The following is a 19,067-nucleotide window of genomic DNA, read 5'->3' as shown; positions in this document are numbered from 1 at the left end:
AGCAGAAGCCACCTATCTCCTTCCATGGCCCTGCAGCAAACCTTTCTCCCTTCAAACTCCAACACTTGACTGTTCCTCAGACAGGCCAACTTGTTTTCAGTAACAAGGTTACAGGAAAATTTCCTTTTCTGTTCAAAATCATGGTCCTTCTTTCTACAGGTTGTGGCTTCTACATGTAACTTCCTTCCAGATAAAAACTGATCTTATCTGTGTTCCCGCCTCTGACAGATGAATCAGAGCGTGGGGTAAGAGAATGACGTAATCACAGAGTGTTCTGGAACTGCATCCTTGGGCTCTCTAATCAAAAGAAATGGATGAGAGGCCAGAGAAGAAATTCAGGGCAGGCTTTATTGAGACTCCGAGGTGGGGAGAGCTGGTCCCTTAAATGGGATAGGGGTGGGTGGATCAGTGGGTGGGGCCAGAGGCATGGTTTAGGTGGTCTGCCCACGCCTCTGTGGTGCTGTGTGCAGGGATCAGGCCCAGTATCCTGTTTTCGCTCCCTACACAGCAAAAGGGGGAGTTAGGTTTTGGTCTTTTTGTATTTTATTGCTCATGATTTGCACCAACTGCAGATGCCTGGAGTTATTTTTAGTCCTTTATAGTTTCTTTGTATTTTGTCACTCTGGGAGATGTTTGTCCAGGTACAGGCACTGCCATAAAGGGTCCTAGGTCCCAGTCTGTCTCAAGGGCAGGGTCTTGACCTTCCAGCCTAGAGATGCTTCTGCCATCCCTGCTAATGACCAGGTAACCCCCGAAGGTAGGCAAGGTGGGGTGTGGGGCTGGCCCTGCTCTGCTCTCTATCCACCTAGACAGAGCCTGGGAGTGTGCAGAAGCTCTGTGTCCCCAAAGCCTTAGTTGAACGAACAAGTACCAGTGCCAGGTTCTGTCCTAAGCACGTGACACACATGAACTCATTTAATCGGCATTTCTGCTAGTTTCTCTGTTTTTCAGATGAGCAAACTGAGGCACAGAGAGGCTAAGTCACTCTGGGAAAATTGAATACGTGGCAGGTGAAGTGGCAGGCGTCTGGGTTCCCAACCGGGCACTCTATGCCCTCAGCTTCTGCATTCCAAACCCCCGGGTGTTCAGGTCGGCTTTAACCACCAACAGCAGGACCGGAATCTGAGCCTGCCTGGGACCAGGGCACTGATGGGAATGGGGACCCAACTCCAAGGGGTCAGGAGGCTCCAGGCTCACGGTGGGGACCGTATCTCAGGGGATCTAGATGCACTTGTCCCTGAGATCTCAGCGTCTCTCCTGGGTCGGGGGCAGCCCTTCCTCTCCTGGATGCTCAGCCTGGGCTCCTCTCCACACCTGATCATGAATTTGCTCCTAGATGTCCCAGGGGCTCTGATCCCTGGGGAGCTAGCCAGGTGACCCTCCACCCCACCCCGTGTAGAAAGCGGTACACGGGGAAAGCGCGGGCAGCGATAGGGCCCTGGGAGTCTCCAGCCTCATGTTTTAGGCTCACAGTTTGAAGGTGCAAATGGGAGAGATGGGGAAACGAGATTTCTCAGACAGTCCCCACCCCAGGTCCGTGGTACCTAACTTCCCCTTCCATGGATCTTAAGAGCTACCTCTCCGTCACCCTCTGGCTTCCTGTTGGAGCTTCCTCGTTCCTTCCCCACATTCGGGGCGCTTCGCTCCCCAACAGAGGGACCTGAACCGGCTCTGTGCTGGCGGATGCCGACATGGTGCCCTTGCTGCTGCTGCCCCTGCTGTGGAGGGGTGAGTGGGGGAGGGGTGGGGGACGGGGCTCACGGCTGGGGGAGGGGGCACGCGTGGGGAGGGGCTGGAGCTGCCGCTGAGCCTCTGTGTCCCCCAGCGTCCCTGCAGGAGCTTCCGGGGTTTGAGCTCCGAGTGCAGGAATCGGTGACGGTGGAGGCGTGCATGTACCTCCGCGTGTCCTGCTCCTTCTCCTACCAATGGTATCCCTGGTATCCCTCTATGGAACCCCTCATCTATTGGTTCCGGGAAGGGGACGGCCCACACAGTGATCCTGTGGCCACCAACGACCCAAACAGAAGACAGAAGCCCGAGACCCGGGGCCGATTCCGCCTCGTTGGGGACCCCAGCATCAACGACTGCTCCCTGAGCATCAAAGAGGCCAGGCTGAGCGACTCAGGAATCTACTACTTCCGAGTGGAGAGAGGACCTAATGTGAAATACAATTACAGAGATAAGAAGCTGAATTTGCAGGTGACAGGTATGACAGGGGGCCCAGGAGAGGACACTGGGACGTGGGGACCTTCCTATTAGAATAGGAACAGGATGTAGGATCACTCCTGGCTCAAGGTCTTGGGGTTTTAGGGTTCAGGAGAGACCCAGGACTGGGAGTGAGCTGTGGCCGTGAGGCACTGGTCCCTCTGAGGGTCTCCCTGTGGGTCCCCACGCCCCGGGGGCCAGGCATCTCCCTCTCTCCTCCTCAACCTCAGCAGAGAAACCCGACATCCAGTTTCTGGAGCCTCTGGAGTCTGGGCACCCCACAAAGCTGACCTGCAGCCTGTCGCTAGCTTGTGATGAGCGACACCCTCTCCTGTTCTCCTGGGCGGGAGACACCCTTGATGAGATGGACCCAGGGACCCTCCACTCCTCGGAGCTCACCCTCACCCCGAGGGCCCAGGACCACGGCACCAACCTCACCTGTCTGGTGACACTCCAGGGAGCGCAGGTGACCCTGGAGAGAACCGTCCGGCTCAACGTCTCCTGTGAGTGTGGAGGGGCGGCGGGGTCCCTGGGGGTGGTGTTGGCAGGAGGCGGGTGGCATCCCTGCATCCCTTTCCAGCTGAAATTGGGGGAATAAAGCTCATCCTCTCAGGTGGCTCCTGGGGTGGAGCACTGAGGGCTTCCTGCCTCTCCCGTTTTCCTCCCAGATGCTCCACAGTTGGTGATCACGAGACTATTTCAGGAAAGCTTCACAGGTAGGAGGATGGGCTCTCCTCTGGGGCTGTGATGGGAGCAGGTCTCTGCCAGCTCAGGGCTCAGAGCTTGGAGATGAGATGATCATTCACTCCTCAGCCCCCAAGCTCTGGACCTGTCCTCTCTCCCCAATGTCTCGCATCCATGGACTATTACTTTTGCCTGCTCCCTTTCCTTTTCTTCAGTTTAAAATTTTAGTTTTAACTGTGAGAAAACACACAGACGATCAAAGTTACCATCTTAACCACTTTAAAGGGTAGATCTCAGTAGGGTGAGGTCCACTGACAGTGCTGTGCAACCCATCCACAGAGCTCTTCCCGACTGGCAGAACCGAAACACCAAACCCACCAGACACAGTGTCCCCGTCCCCTCCCGCTTCAGCCCCTGGCCACCAGCTTTCCGCTTTTAGTGTCTGTGATTTGGACTACTCTAGCTTCTGCTTTTTTTTTTTTTATGTTTCTGGCTGTCATCAACTCCTTTGACAGGAACCCTCCTTCAGCTCTGATGTCATCATCTTTCAGAGGGACTCCTGTTCCCATTGCCCACAGCTCCACCCTGGACCCCATTCCAATCTCTCTTTACCTTCCTGGGTGGACTCCTCCCATCTCGAGTCTCCACTTGTGGTCGTGTCCGTATCCTGACCCCCCCGTCCTGTCCCTACTCTGTCCATCCAGAGATGTTCTGCAGGTTTAACTACCTCTTGCTGATGCCTGTCAACTGCACCCTGTCCCCCACTTAACTGGGCTGTGGTTGGACGGCCCCCTACCCATCACCCTTTCTCACCGGCTGCACCCATGACTCAGAGACTTCTGCAGACCTTCACTGCTCAAATCACTTCCCCCTTTCCATGCCCTTGGCCCCAGAGCCAGCTGCAGTCTTGTCCTGGACCCTGGGCCACTGATCAGCCTCCTCCCTCAGCCTCCCCGCCTCCTGTCTCATGTGCAGTCCAGGCCCCACTTGGCCCCAGCAGGGTCCTGAGAGTCGGCGCTGACGCTGAAGCTTCCCCTCCTCACAGGCTCCTACTGCTTGCCCGTCACCTTGGAGCAAAGCCCAGCGCTCTCAGTCCTGCTGTCAGGGCTCCAGCACATCTGCCCCTCCCTTCTCTCTCCCACTCTTATCGTGTCTCTGTTGCTCTGGGTCCTCTCTGCCTGGAGGCAGACCACGTGCCTTTCTCCCCATCTTCCAGGCTGTCTCTCTCTTGGCACATCTTCCCGTCAGCTTCCCACCCACTTCTCTCCCTTCCATCCTCAGATCAGCTCCCATTTCTTCTGGGAGCCTGCAAAGACCACCAGGACTGTTGCCTCATCGGCCTCAGGGAGCTCGTCCTTGGTCCTTGTCACCCGGCCTTCTTTCCGCATCAGGAAGTGGGCGGAGCGAGGGTGAGACAGCCCTTGGCTCCACCCACTCACCTGTGCATCTCTCACCCAGATCTGAATGGCACGTCACTGCCCATCCTGGAGGGCCAGTTCCTGCGCCTGGTCTGTGTGGCCGACAGCAACCCCCCTGCCACGCTGAGCTGGCTCTGGGAGGGAAAACCCCTGAGTCCCTCCCAGCGCTCAGCCCCCGGGGTCCTGGAGATACCACGTGTCGGGGTCGGAGATGGAGGAGAAGTCACCTGCCAAGCTCAGCACCCACTGGGCTCCCAGCAAGTTTCCTTCAGCCTCTCTGTGCAGAGTGAGTTGCAGGGCAGGTGCTGGGGGCCGGCAGCCTGGGCAGGTGTGTGCCTTTGGGAGGGCTGGGTCTGGGGACTGAGCTTCACCCCCTCTCCTTCCCCAGAAAGACCCCCTCCCTGCAGCTGTGAGACTGAGGAGCAGCAGGGCTCCTGGCCCCTGGTCCTCACCTTGATCAGAGGGGCCCTCATGGGGGCTGGCTTCCTCCTCACCTATGGCCTCACCTGGACCTACTACACCAGGTGAGCACACCTGTTTCCCTGCGAGAAAGTCTGAGGAATGGCTCTGGAATTGCCGGTGGGGCTGGGCGATCCTGTCCTGCCTGCAGCTAGACTGTGTGACTCTCCAGGGCCTTCCGTGTTGGTCCTGTAGCTAAGATTCCAGGTTTCCCCTGCAGGGGGCAGGGGTTGGATCCCAGGTTGGGGACTAAGATCCCACCTGCCTTGAGGCAGAGCCCAGAACGAGTGAAATGCATCTGCATCTCTAACCTGAGACCCTGTTGGCTCTGCAGGTGTGGTGGCCACTAGGGAGCTGGGCTGAGGGGTGTGGCTGAGCCTCGCTCCCTGTCATGACGAGATTCACCTGAGGATGCAGAGCCCAGAGGACAGACGTGGGGACATCACTGGGTGCTTCTCCCTGGAAACCCTCCAGTCAAACCCTGTGTTATTTGCATCCATGAGCTTTTATTTGTGGTGATGATTGTGTGACAACAGGAAGAGTCAGTTCCATTGAAAGGAGACTTTCTGAATTACCTCACTTAGTATGAGATTATCCATGTTTTTATATCAATAACTCATTGTTGGTTTTGCTATGGTTTTTGTCTTGAAAGTGGTATTTTATGTATGACTATTCCTCCAGTTATGTATGAGCCCTAAAATACGATGACATTGCATTTGTTTCCATGTTTTGGCTCTTTCAACATATCGTTGATATGAATGTTGTGATGAAAATAGGAAGGCTAGCAAGTTTTCCTGGTGGGTATGGAACTGCTTCGTCATAAGTTTGGCATATATTTAGTTCTAGAAGGTACCTTCAAAGGGTTCTCTTGAGTGGTCAAGTGAATTTCCATCCCCGCATCATATTTGAGCGTTCTGAGCTGTCTGTATCCTCAGCATCACTTATATTAGCAGCAGGCTCGGTTTTCAGTCCTGCCTTCCACTGTGGCAGTGTCTCCTTACCTTTTTGTTTCCTTTATGTGCAATGTGATATTGAGCTATTTGAATATCTCCTTTTGTGAAATTCCTGTTTGAGTTTTTGCCCATTTAAAAATAAAAACTGGGCAATCTGTTTCTTATTGAGTTCTTTGTTCTGGGTATGATTTTTAAAATTAAAGTATAATTGATATATAATGCTGTGTTAGTGTCACAGTATAGTAAAGTGATTCAGCTATATATGTATATTTCTCTCAGATTAATTTCCACTATAAGTTATTACAAGATACCGAGTAGAGTTCCCTGTGCTATACAGTCGGTCTTTGTTGGTTATCTATTTTATACACAGTTGTGTGTATATATCAATCCCAATCTCTCAATTTATCCCTCCTTCTTTTAATGGTGTTTATTTTTTAAGAAACAAAGATGTAAACATATGTCCAAATAAATATAAAACCAATATTCGTTTGTTCTCACAACCTGTTCCTGGGAGTGTCTCAAATGTATATGTTTATTGTCATATTTAGGAAATCTTCATGAAATTTCTCCCTTAAAGAAGAGTAATATTACAGGTTGTTTCCACACGTGGCTCGAGCCCTTCCTGTGGCTTTGAAAACAAGGCTGTGAAGATTGTTGCTGTTCAGTCTCTCGTTGTGTCTGACTCTTGGTGAGACCTCATGGACTGCAGCAGGAGGGCTTCCCTGTCCTTCACTATCTCCTGAAGCCTGCTCAAACTCACGTCCATTGAGTCGGTGATGCCATCCAACCATCTCCTCTTCTGTCATCTCCTTCTCCTCCAGCCTTCTATCTTTCCCAGCATCAAGGTCTTTTTCAGCATCTGGATCTTTTCCAATGAGCTGGCTCTTCACATCAGGTGGCCAAAGTATTGGAGCTTCAGCATCAGTCCTTCCAATGACTATTCAGGCTTGATTTCCTTTACAATTGCCTGGTTTGATCTCCTTGCAGTCCAAGAGACTCTCAACAGTCTTCTCCAACAGCACAGTTTGAAAGCATCAATTCTTCTGCACTCAGCCTTCTTAATGGTGAAGAAAGAGTGATGGGTCCTGAATTGTGTTTCAGGTAAGATCTAGCCTAGGGTCCCCAATTATGGAGCAAGGGTCTCCCTTTACCCACTCCATTTTTCATGGTCTTCTGCCCCAGGGCTGGTCCCACAGACCCTGAGATCTAGGAAGACCCACAGCCCTGTTTGCCATGTTATGAAGACCCTTCTGGGCAAAGGAGCTTTTCACCTTCAGCTTTCTTGCCTGGCTTCTGCCCTCCACTGCATTTGGGTCAGGAAGCTTGTTTTCTGCCCCTAGTGGAAAATATTTGAGAAAATTTTCAATATCTTTTCCTGAAAGTCCAGTTTTTCTGCTGTAGGGTGGGTGGCTCTGAATGGATCCGATCTCGTTTCTCTTTTCTGGTTGCGGCGCTGCAGGCTGGGCAACCCACGGTGGAGGCGAACATCATTGGGAAGGCGATCATGTCAGAGCCCCGTGCGGGGAAGCCTCTGGGACTCTGGGGGTCCCATGATCACCCCCTGTGGTATAGAGGGGATGGGGAGGCGGTGGGGGGTGGGGGGTAGCATGACATTGCAGCCCCCACCCCAACCCCACAGCCTTTAGCTTCCGAGTTTCCCTTCTGTTCTGGCAGCAACTGACTTCCTGTTGGGGCTTCCTGGTTCCCACCCCACATTCGGGGCACTAACTTCCGCAACAGATAGACTTGGATCCCGGGGGACTCGGACATGGTGCCCCTTCTGCTCCTGCTGCCCCTGCTGTGGGGGGGTGAGCGGCGTGGGAGGAGGGGGGTCACCGGTGGAGGAGGGGTGGCTCAGGTGGGGAGGGGCCTGCAGCTGCAGCTCAGCCTCCGTGTCCGCAGAATCCCTGCAGGAGAATCCAGGGTACAGGCTCCGAGTGCAGGAATCCCCGACCGTGCAGGCGGGCCTGGGCGTCCTCGTGCCCTGCAACTTCTCCTACCCCTGGAGCTCCTGGTATTCCTCTATGGAACCCTTCATCTATTGGTTCCGGGAAGGGGATGGCCCACACAGTGATCCTGTGGCCACCAACAACCCGAAGAGGCGAGTGAAGATGGAGACCCGGGGCCGATTCCGCCTCCTCAGGGACCCCAGCGACAAGGACTGCTCCCTGAGCATCAGAGACGCCAGGATGAGCGACACAGGAGTCTACTATTTCCGGGTGGAAAGAGACGATGTGAAATACAGTTACAGAGATAAGAAGCTGAATTTGCAGGTGACAGGTATGGCAGGAGCCCAGGAGAGGACCCTGGGACGTGGGGACCTTCCTGTTAGAATAGGAACAGGACGTAGGACCACCCCAAGTCTTGGGATGTGCGAATGCAGAAGAGACCCAGGACTGGGAGTGAGCTGTGGCCCTTAGCACGGGTCCCTCTGAGGGTCCTCCTCTGGGTCCCCATGCCCTCATGGGGCCCAGGCATTTCCCTCTGTCTTCCTCAGCCCCACCAGGGAAACCCTACATCCTGTTTCCGGAACCTCTGGAGGCTGGTCGCCCCACAAAGCTGACCTGCACCCTGTCACTAGCATCTGGTGAGGGACACCCTCTCCTGTTCTCCTGGGTGGGGGAGGCAGTTGACATCATGAACCCAGACACCCTCCACTCCTCGGAGCTCACCCTCACCCCAAGGCCCCAGGACCACGGCACCAACCTCACCTGTCGGGTGACACTCCAAGGATCTCAGGTGACCCTGGAGACAACCATCCGGCTCAACGTCTCCTGTAAGTGTGGAGGGGCGGCGGGGTCCCTGGGGGAGGTGTTGGCAGGAGGCAAGTGGCGTCCCTGCATCCCTTTCCAGCTGAGATTGGGGGAATAAAGCTCTTCCTCTCAGGTGGCTCCTGGGGTGGAGCACTGACGCCTCCCTGCCTCTCCCGTTTTCCTCCCAGATGCTCCACGGTTGGTGACCATGAGAATATCTCAGGAAAGCTTGACAGGTAGGAAGGATGGTCTCTCCTCTGGGGCTGTGATGGGAGCAGGTCTCTGCCAGCTCAGGGCTGAGGGCTTGGAGATGAGATAGTCCCTCACTCTTCCGGACCTGTCCTCCTCTCTCCCCAGTGTCTCGCATCCATGGACTATTACTTTTGCCTGCTCCCTTTCCTTTTATTCTGTTCAAAATTTTAGTTTTAACTGTGAGAAAACACACAGAAGATCAGAGTTACCATCTTCACCACTTTTAAGGGTAGAGCCCAGCCACGGGAAATCCATCTAGGCAGGGTGTTGTGCAACCCATCCACACAGCCCTGTCCATTCTGCAGAATCGAAACTTGAAACCCAGCAGATATAGCCTTCGCACCCCCTCCCCCCTTCAGCCCCTGGGAACCAGCATTCCACTTTTTTCTCTGTGATTTGTATTACTGTGTATGTTCTGCTCTTTGTAAAAAAATTTTCTGTCTGTCCTCATCTCCTATGACCTGCGCCCTCTTTCAGCTCTGATTTCACCATCTTTGCCAGGAGCCACCCCTGTTTCCTGGGCTTCCCTGGTGGCTCAGACAGTAAAAATCTACCTGAAATGCAAGAGATGCCGGAGAAAGGGGTTGGAACCCTGGGTTGGGATGATCCCCTGGAGCAGGAAATGGCAACCCAATCCAGTATTCTTGCCTGGAAAATTCAATGGATAGAGGAGCCTGGCAGGTTACAGATCATAGGGTCCCAAAGAGTCAGACATGACTCTTGACTGAGCATGCACAGAACCACCTCTTGCTGATACCTGTCAACTGCACCCTGTCCCCCACTTAACTGGGCTGTGGTTGGATGGCCCCCTACCCATCACCCTTTCTCACCAGCTGCACCCATGACTCAGAGACTTCTGCAGAGCTTCACTGCTCAAATCACTTCCCCCTTTCCATGCCCTTGGCCCCAGAGCCAGCTGCAGTCTTGTCCTGGACCCTGGGCCACTGATCAGCCTCCTCCCTCAGCCTCCCCGCCTCCTGTCTCATGTGCAGTCCAGGCCCCACTTGGCCCCAGCAGGGTCCTGAGAGTCGGCGCTGACACTGAAGCTTCCCCTCCTCACAGGCTCCTACTGCTTGCCCGTCACCTTGGAGCAAAGCCCAGCGCTCTCAGTCCTGCTGTCAGGGCTCCAGCACATCTGCCCCTTCCTTCTCTCTCCCACTCTTATCGTGTCTCTGTTGCTCTGGGTCCTCTCTGCCTGGAGGCAGACCACGTGCCTTTCTCCCCATCTTCCAGGCTGTCTCTCTCTTGGCACATCTTCCCGTCAGCTTCCCACCCACTTCTCTCCCTTCCATCCTCAGATCAGCTCCCATTTCTTCTGGGAGCCTGCAAAGACCACCAGGACTGTTGCCTCCTCGGCCTCAGGGAGCTCGTCCTTGGTCCTTGTCACCCGGCCTTCTTTCCGCATCAGGAAGTGGGCGGAGCGAGGGTGAGACAGCCCTTGGCTCCACCCACTCACCTGTGCATCTCTCACCCAGATCTGAATGGCACGTCACTGCCCATCCTGGAGGGCCAGTTCCTGCGCCTGGTCTGTGTGGCCGACAGCAACCCCCCTGCCACGCTGAGCTGGCTCTGGGAGGGAAAACCCCTGAGTCCCTCCCAGCGCTCAGCCCCCGGGGTCCTGGAGATACCACGTGTCGGGGTCAGAGATGGAGGAGAAGTCGCCTGCAGAGCTCAGCACCCACTGGGCTCCCAGCAAGTTTCCTTCAGCCTCTCTGTGCAGAGTGAGTTGCAGGACAGGTGCTGGGGGCCGGCAGCCTGGGCAGGTGTGTGCCTTTGGGAGGGCTGGGTCTGGGGACTGAGCTTCACCCCCTCTCCTTCCCCAGAAAGACCCCCTCCCTGCAGCTGTGAGACTGAGGAGCAGCAGGGCTCCTGGCCCCTGGTCCTCACCTTGATCAGAGGGGCCCTCATGGGGGCTGGCTTCCTCCTCACCTATGGCCTCACCTGGACCTACTACACCAGGTGAGCACACCTGTTCCCCTGCGGGGAAGTCCGGGGAATGGCTCTGGAGTTGCCGGTGGGGCTGGGCGGTCCTGTCCTGCCTGGAGCTAAACTGTGTGATTCTCCAGGGACTTCCCTGTCGGTCCAGTGGTTGAGCCTGCGAGTTTCCACTGCGGGGGGCAAGGGTTCGATCCCTTTTTGGGGAACTAAGATTGCACATGCCTTGAGGCAGAGCCCAGAATGAATGAAATGGGTCTGCTTCTCTGACCTGAGACTCTGTTGACTCTGCAGGTGTGGTGGCCACTAGGGAGCTGGGCTGAGGGGTGTGGCTGAGCCTGGCTCCCTGTCATGACGAGATTCACCTGAGGATGCAGAGCCCAGAGGACAGACGTGGGGACATCACTGTCTGCTTCCCCCTGGAAACTCTTGATTCCAAATCTGTCTCATTTCCACCCAGGGGTTTTAACCTTTTAATTTGTAGAGATGACTGTGTTATGACACAAAGAGTAAATTCCATTGAAAAGAGACTTTTATTACTTTCATTTTCCAAGAATACATGGTCCCTCATCAGGGCAGGGCCCAGGGAGGAGCACGAGGTTGTGCTCAAGGAGCAGGAGCAGGCGTGGGGAAGCCTTTCTTCGAGTTTCCACGGAAGAGACAAGGCTTGTTGTTGTCGTTCAATTCTCAGTTGTGTTTGACTCTTTACAGTGCAGCATGCCAGGCTTCCATGTCCTTCACCATCTCTCAGAGCTTGCTCAAACTCTTTTTCATTGAGTTGGTGATGCCATCCAACCATGTCGTTCCCTTCTCCTTCCATCTTCAATCTTTCGCAGCATCAGGACCTTTTCTAATGAATTGACTTTTGGCATCTGGTGGCCAAAGTATTGAAGTTTTAGATTCAGCATCAGTCCTTCCAATGAATATTCAGGATTGATTTCCTTTAGGATGGACTGGTTGGATCTCCTTGCAGTCCAAGGGACTTCCAAGAATCTTCTCCAACACCACAGTTCAAAAGCATCACTTCTTTGGTGCTCAGCTTTCTTTATAGTCCAGCTTTCACATCCATACATGACTACTGAAGAAACCGTAGCTTTAACTAAATGGATCTTTATCAGCAAAATAATATCTCTGCTTTTCAATATGCTGTCTAGCTTTGGGAGGAAATATAGCCTTTTTTCCAAGGATCAAGCATCTTTTAGTTTCATGGCTGCAGTCACTATCTGCAGTGATTTTGGAGTCCAAAAAAATAAAGTCTGTCATTGTTTCCATTGTTTCCCCATATATTTGCCATGAAGTGATGGGAACAGATGCTGTGATCTTAGTTTTTTGAATGTTGACTTTTAAGCCAGCTTTTTCACTCTCCTCTTTCACTTTCATGTAGAGGCTCTTTAGTTCCACCTCTCTTTCTGCCATTAGGATGGTGTAATCTGCATATTTGAGGTTATTGATATTTGTCCCAGCAATCTTGATTCCAGCTTGTGCTTCATCAAGCCCACCATTTCGCATAATGTACTCTGCTGCTAAGTCACTTCAGTCGTGTCCGACTCTGTGCAACCCCATAGACGGCAGCCCACCAGGCTCCCCCGTCCCTGGGATTCTCCAGGCAAGAACACTGGAGTGGGTTGCCCTTTCCTTCTCCAATGCATGAAAGTGATAATTGAAAGTGAAGTAGCTCAGTCATGTCTGACCCTCAGCGACCCCATGGACTGCAGCCTACCAGGCTCCTCCATCCATGGGATTTTCCAGGCAAGAGTACTGAAGTGGGGTGCCATTGCCTTCTCCGTAATGTACTCTGCATATAAATTAAATAAGCAGGGTGACAATATACAGCCTTGACGTACTCCTTTCCCAATTTTGTACCAGTCTGTTGTTCCATGTTTGGTTCTAACTGTTGCTTCTTGACCTGCAAACACATTTTGTAAGAGGCAGGTAAGGTAGTCTGGTAGTCCCATCTCTTGAAGAATTTTCCACAGTTTGTTGTGATCCACAACAAAGTGGAAAGTCAAAGGCCTTAGCGTAGTCAGTGAAGCAGAAGTAGATGTTCTTCTGGAAAGCCCTTGCTTTTTCTATGATCCAATCAATGTTGGCAATTTGCTCTCTGGTTATTCTGCCTTTTCTAAATCCAGCTTGAACATCTGGAAGTTCTCAGTTCACATAGTGTTGAAACTCAGCTTGGAGAATTTTGAGCATTACTTTGCTAGCATGTGAAACGAGTGCAATTATGCGGTAATTTGAACGTTCTTTGGCATTGCCCTTGTTTGGGATTGGAATGAAAACTGACCTTTTCTAGTCCTATGCCCACTGCTGAGTTTTCCAAACAGCTTTAACTGTTTACCCAAACACTTTAACTGTTTTACCCACAGCCAGTCCCTCCCATCAGGAAGCTTGCACAAGTCTCTTATCCTCATCCAGCAGATCGCAGACAGAATGAAAACCAGTTACAGAAAATTAATCAAACTGATTATGTGGATCACAACCTTGTCTAATTCAATGAAACTATGAGCCATGCTTTGTAGGGCCATGCAAGATGGATGGGACTTGGTGGAGAGTTCTGATAAAATGTGGTCCTCTGACGAAGGGAACGGCAAATCACTTCGGTATTCTTTCCTTGAGAATCCCATGAACAATATGCAAAGACAAAAAGATAGGACACTGAAAGATGAACTCCCCAGATCGGTAGGTGCCCAATATGCTGCTGGAGAAGAGGGGAGAAATAACTCCAGAAAAAAATGAAGGGATGGAGCCAAAGCAAAAACTAATACCCAACTGTGGATGTATCTAGGGATGAAAGTAAAGTCTGATGCTGTAAAGAATGATATTGCATAGGAACATGGAATGTTAGGTCCGTGAATCAAGGTAAATTGGAAGTGGTTAAACGGGAGATGGCAAGAGTGAACATCAACAGTTTAGGAATCTGTGAACTAAAATAGACTGGAATGGGCAAATTTAATTCAGATGAGCATTACATCTACTACTGTGGGCAAGAATCCCTTTGAAGATATGGAGTAGCCATGATAGTCAACAAAAGTGTCCAAAATGCAGAACTCAGTGCAATCTCAAAACTGACAGAATGATATCGGTTTGTTTCTAAGGCAAGCCATTCAATATCACAGTAATCCAAGTCTATGCCCCGACCAGTAATGCTGAGGAGGCTGAAGTTGAATGGTTCTACGAAGGCCTAAAAGATCTTCTAGAACTAACACCAAAAAAGATGTCCTTTTCATTAAAAGGGACTGGAATGCAAAAGTGCAAGTCAAGAGATACCTGGAGTAACAGGCAAGTTTGGTCTTGGAGTACAAAATGAAGCAGGGCAAAGGCTAACAGAGTTTTGCCAAGAGAACACACTGATCATAGCAAACATCTTCCAACAACACAAGAGACAACTCTACACAAGGACATCACCAGATAGTCAATACTGAAATCAGATTGATTATATTCTTTCCCTCTGAAGATGGAGAAGCTCTATACAGTCAGCAAATCAAGACTGGGAGCTGACTGTGGCTCAGATCATGAATTCCTTATTGTAAAAATCAGACTTAAATTGAAGAAAGTAGGGAAAACCACTAGACCATTCAGATATGACCTAAATCAAATCCCTATGACTGATTATACAGTGGAAGTGAGAAATAGATTCAAGGGATTAGATTTGATACACAGAGGGCCTGAAGAACTATGGACGGAGGTTCATAACATTGTACAGGAGGTGGTGATCAAAACCATCCCCAAGAAAATTAAATGCAAAAAGGGAGAATGATTGTCTGAGGAGGCCTTACAAATAGCTGAGAAAAGAAGAGAAGCAAAAGGCAAAGGAGAAAAGGAAAGATATACATCTGAATGCAGAGTTCCAAAGAATAGCAAGGAGAGATAAGAAAGCCGTCATTAGTGAAGAATGCTAAGAAATGGAGGAAAACAATAGAATGGGAAAGACTAGAGATCTCTTCAAGAAAGTTAGAGATACCAAGAGAGCATTTCATGCAAAGGTGAGCACAATAAAGGACAGAAATGGTATGGACCTGACAGAAGCAAAAGATATTAAGAAAAGGTGGCAAGAATACACAGAAGAACTGTACAAAAAAGATATTAATGACCGAGATAACTATGATGGAGCAATCTATCAACTAGAGCCAGACATCTTGGAGTGCAAGGCAAGTGGGCCCTTAGGAAGCATCACTATGAACAAAGCTAGTAGAGTTGATGGAATTCCAGCTGAGCTATTTCAAATCCTAAAAGATGATGCTGTGAAAGTGCTACATTCAATATGCCAGCAAATTTGGAAAACTCAGCAGTGGCCTCAGGACTGGAAAATGTCAGTTTTCATTCCAATCCCAAAGAAGGAGGCAAAGCTGGGAAGGGAGAATTCTTTATGATCTTCTCCGTCGAATGATTCTTTTGGGCTCTGGGTTGAAGGGGTGACCTACAGTAGCTGTTGTCTGTAGTGGGTGATTTAGGGTAAGGGAAATAGTGAATTTGGGACTGACGGGTGGAACAAAGGGGGTGATTGGGCATTATGGGGTATGGATTAGTTAGTTTTCATTTGAAGGATGAGGTTTTGTTAGAGCCCTTTTCTGTTTCTAAGAATTTGGTTGACCCTTGGAGGCAGTGTCCTTTATGGACCATCATGATTTTTAAGATGTGAAATCATCATAAGGAATAGAAAATAAAATATGGTTATTGAATACACCGAGCCCCACCCACTATTACCTCATGTTTCTGAAGTCCACTCACCATCTACTACCTGCTTCTGCTCTTGGTCCTGCCTGAACCCGGCTTCCCACCCTGATCCTCTCCCTCCATGTCAAGCCCTACATGACCTTCTCCCCTCATGACCCAAAAGTGATTTGGTTAACACCTGAGTTTCCAGTCTTCAACTTCCCTATCAATGTGGAGGTCCACACAGAGTAGAATCAGTAACACAGTTTTTCTTTCTGGTGTCAAGTCACCTACCTCTTCATAACTGGAATAAATTATCACAACATTTATAATTTAAGCATTTTATTAAGCAATATACTATCCTATGCTATGCTAAGTCACTTCAGTCATGTCCGACTCTGTGTGACCGCATAGACAGCAGCCCACCAGGCTCCCCCGTCCCAGGGATTCTCCAGGCAAGAACATTGGAGTGGGTTGCCATTTCCTTCTCCAATGCATGAAAGTGAAAAGTGAAAGTGAAGTCACTCGGTCGTGTCCGACTCTTAGCGACCCCATGGACTGCAGCCTACCAGGCTCCTCCGTCCGTGGGATTTTCCAGGCAAGAGTACTGGAGTGGGGTGCCATTGCCTTCTCTGATTAAGCCATATACAAATATGAAAATCGATCTTACCATTTGGTTTTCCTGTGAGACTTTTTAAAGCAAAATAATCTCTTATTGCACCAATATTTTCGGTTGATCTGTTTCCATGAAGGTTTCCTGTTTCTTTTTGATGCCTACCTTAAATTGAGCAAAGTTGCAGTTCTGAAGAGTACAGTTGGATGGAGGTTTATGTATATACACACCATGCTTATACCACAAATTTCAGCAAGCAGATTCTTCCCACCTCCCCCTGGTGGTCAGCTCACACTGTCAGAAAGAAGGGGGCTGGGCTGAGACTGGAAGTGGGAGGAGCAGTTCTCACAGTAAAGAGAAGGAGGTGGGCAGCTCAGATGGTGATGTGCTAAGAGGTGCGACAGCCTGTAGGGTGAGGGGAGAGGCACCTATGTCTCCAGCTTGGCAGGAAGGTCCAGGAGCAGCAGAGACACAACAGTGGTTGAGAGAAAGCAGGTCAGATGCTTTGCAACCTTGAGTGTCAGGCTTTCCCTTATCTCTCCTGATAGATCTGTGAGCCAGACTGTGTGCTGTGTCTCAGTACTTTGTTTTTCAGGCTATCAGTGTTTTTACATGTATCAAGGATTTTTTGGTTTTGCTATAATTATTGCCTTTCAAATAATATTTTCTGTGGGACAACACCTCCAGTCATGTATCAAGCCTAAAATACTCTCTGACATTGCATTTGTTACCCAATTTTGGCTTTTTCAAAACCACTTTGATATGAACGTTGTGATGAAAATAGGAAGGCTAGCCCTTCTCTGGGCTTCCCAGGTTGCTCAGTTGGTAAAGAATCTGCCTGCAATGCTGGAGACGCAGTTCAATTCCTGGGTTAGGAAGTTCCCCTGGAGAAGGGATAGACTACCCACTCCAGTGTTCTTGGACTTCCCTGGTGACTCAACCGGTAAAGAATCCTCTTGCAATGTGAGAGACTGGGGTTTGACCCCTGTGTTGGGGAAATCCCTTGGAGGAGGGCATGGCAACTGACTTCCAGTATTCTTGCCTGGAGAATCCCCATGGACAGAGGAGTCTGACGGAATACAGTCTATGGGGTCGCAAAGTGCCAGACATGACTGAAGGAACAAGCAGATCACAGCAGCACAGCACTTCTTTCCTGGTGGGTATGGACGTGTTTCATCATGAGGCTGACATTTATTTAATTCTAGAAGGCAGCCTCAAGGAGTTCTCTTGATTAGCCAAGTGAATTTCCATCCCAGCATCATATATGAGGGCTCTGAACTTTCTACATCCTCAGCAGCACTTGTGTTACCTGCAGGCTCAGTTTTCAGTGCTGCAATCCATTGTGGTAGTATCTCATTGCCCTTTTCATTTATTTCCCTTCCGCGCAATGAGTTTGAACCATTTGAATATTTGCTTTTGTGAAATTCCTGTTTGATTTCTTGCTCATTTAATAATAAAAATTGGGCAGTCTTTTTTGAAAAAAAAGTAACTTGAATTCTTTATTCTGTATGTGTATTTTAAAAAATTGAAGTTAATGGATTTATAATGTTGTATTAGTTCCACAGTGTAGCAAAGTGATTCAGTTATATATATATATATATATATATATATATATATTCTATTCAGGTTCTTTCCCATGTATAATATATAAAACATATATATTCTTTTCAGGTTGTTTTCCATCATAGCTTACTACAAGGTGCCAAATAATGTTTCCTGTGCTGTATATTTGGTCCTTGTTGGTTACCTACTTTATATATAATAGTGTGTACATGTTAATTCCAAACTTCTAATTTGTCCTTTACAAAGTGAGTCTTTTGACTTGTGACTTTCTTTCCCCCTCTTCTCTCTCTCTTCTTTGCTGTGCAGGAGTCTAAAAATCATTTTATGAGATCCTCTCGTCAGTGTTTTCATTTGTATGCAGTGTGCTGGCTGTCCAATTATGGAATCTTTGCATATCTCCATATCTTTTTAAAATTAAAGTGTAGATGATGTATAAATTTGTGTTAGTTTCAGGTGTACAACAGAATGCTGCACCACCAAATATATTACAAAACGATCACCCTGACAGGACCTAGTTACCAGCTGCCAGCATAGACAATGATGATAGTGTTAATGACTGTATTCAATTGCTACAGCTTTGTAGTTGGGTTGACATCAGAGAGTACCATGCTTCAAGCTTTGTTCTTCTTTCTCAAGATTGTTTTGACTATTCGAGGTCTTTGATGGGGTCATAAAAATTTGAGGGTTATTTGTTCTGGCCCTGTTGAAAATGCCATGGGTATTCTAGATAAGGTTTGAATAGAATCTGTATTGCAAGGCTACAATGGACATTTTCCCAATATTCATTCTTCTAATCTGTGAGCATGTATATCTTTCCATTTCTTGTGTCTTCTTCAGTTTCTTTCATCAATGGCTTATGTCTCTTCTCCTTGATGAAATTTATTCCTGAGTATTTTATTCTCTTTGATGCAATTATCCATGGGAATGTTCTATTTATTTATTTTAGTTGGAGGCTAATTACTTTACAATATTGTAGTGGGTTTTGCCATACATTGATATGAATCAGCCATGGGTGTACATGTGTTCCCCATCCTGAACCCCCCTCCCACCTCCCTCCGCATCCCATCCCTCAGGGTCATCCCAGTGCACCAGCCCTGAGCACCCTGTCTCATGCATCAAACCTGGACTGGTAATCTGTTTCATATATGATAATATACATGTTTCAATTCTATTCTCTTAGATCATCCCACCCTCGCCTTCTCCCACAGAGTCCAAAAGACTGTTCCAAAAGATGATATTACATCTGTGTCTCTTTTGCTGTCTCGCATATAGAGTTATCATTACCATCTTCGGAATGTTTTAAAATGTTTTCTGGTAGATATCTTCCTTCATTTCCCCAGCACCACATATAATTGTATTTTGTGTATGTGTTGGAGATAGCAGGAAAAAATGGTCCTTGAGGACAGGAAATAGCTTCAATCAGATACTAGGTATCATGTTGCAAAAACTCACCCTTCATTCTCACCAGAGAAGGCCTTTTCCCGAATGTCTGTCCGGTGCCCACACTGGTGGGGCCAAGAGTCATCTCCCCAGTTCTCCTCCCACTGTCCTGTGGTCTAGAACTGTCAACAGCACTTCC

At 49.4% G+C, this 19,067-nt stretch overlaps 2 protein-coding genes across 2 annotated transcripts; both read left to right on the top strand.

The window, feature by feature from the left end:
- The first annotated feature begins 1,691 nt into the window (after nt 1-1,691).
- On the top strand, nt 1,692-6,186 carry LOC129630706 (sialic acid-binding Ig-like lectin 14). The gene is made up of 7 exons (XM_055551207.1): nt 1,692-1,728; nt 1,826-2,206; nt 2,436-2,708; nt 2,874-2,921; nt 4,348-4,593; nt 4,696-4,831; nt 5,101-6,186. Exons 1-7 carry the CDS (start codon nt 1,692-1,694, stop codon nt 5,114-5,116), a joined length of 1,137 nt encoding a protein of 378 aa, XP_055407182.1. The 3' UTR covers nt 5,117-6,186.
- Nucleotides 6,187-7,443: 1,257 nt separating this feature from the next.
- Nucleotides 7,444-11,306, top strand: LOC129631744 (sialic acid-binding Ig-like lectin 14). The gene is made up of 7 exons (XM_055552977.1): nt 7,444-7,527; nt 7,622-7,999; nt 8,217-8,495; nt 8,661-8,708; nt 10,200-10,445; nt 10,548-10,683; nt 10,954-11,306. Exons 1-7 carry the CDS (start codon nt 7,488-7,490, stop codon nt 10,967-10,969), a joined length of 1,143 nt encoding a protein of 380 aa, XP_055408952.1. The 5' UTR covers nt 7,444-7,487; the 3' UTR covers nt 10,970-11,306.
- Nucleotides 11,307-19,067: the final 7,761 nt, after the last annotated feature.

The sequence above is a fragment of the Bubalus kerabau genome, chromosome 17, assembly GCF_029407905.1.
Source record: "Bubalus kerabau isolate K-KA32 ecotype Philippines breed swamp buffalo chromosome 17, PCC_UOA_SB_1v2, whole genome shotgun sequence".
Taxonomy (NCBI): domain Eukaryota; kingdom Metazoa; phylum Chordata; class Mammalia; order Artiodactyla; family Bovidae; genus Bubalus; species Bubalus kerabau.
The sequence above is the reverse complement of the archived record's forward strand: the minus strand, read 5'-3'. Positions and strand labels throughout refer to the sequence as shown.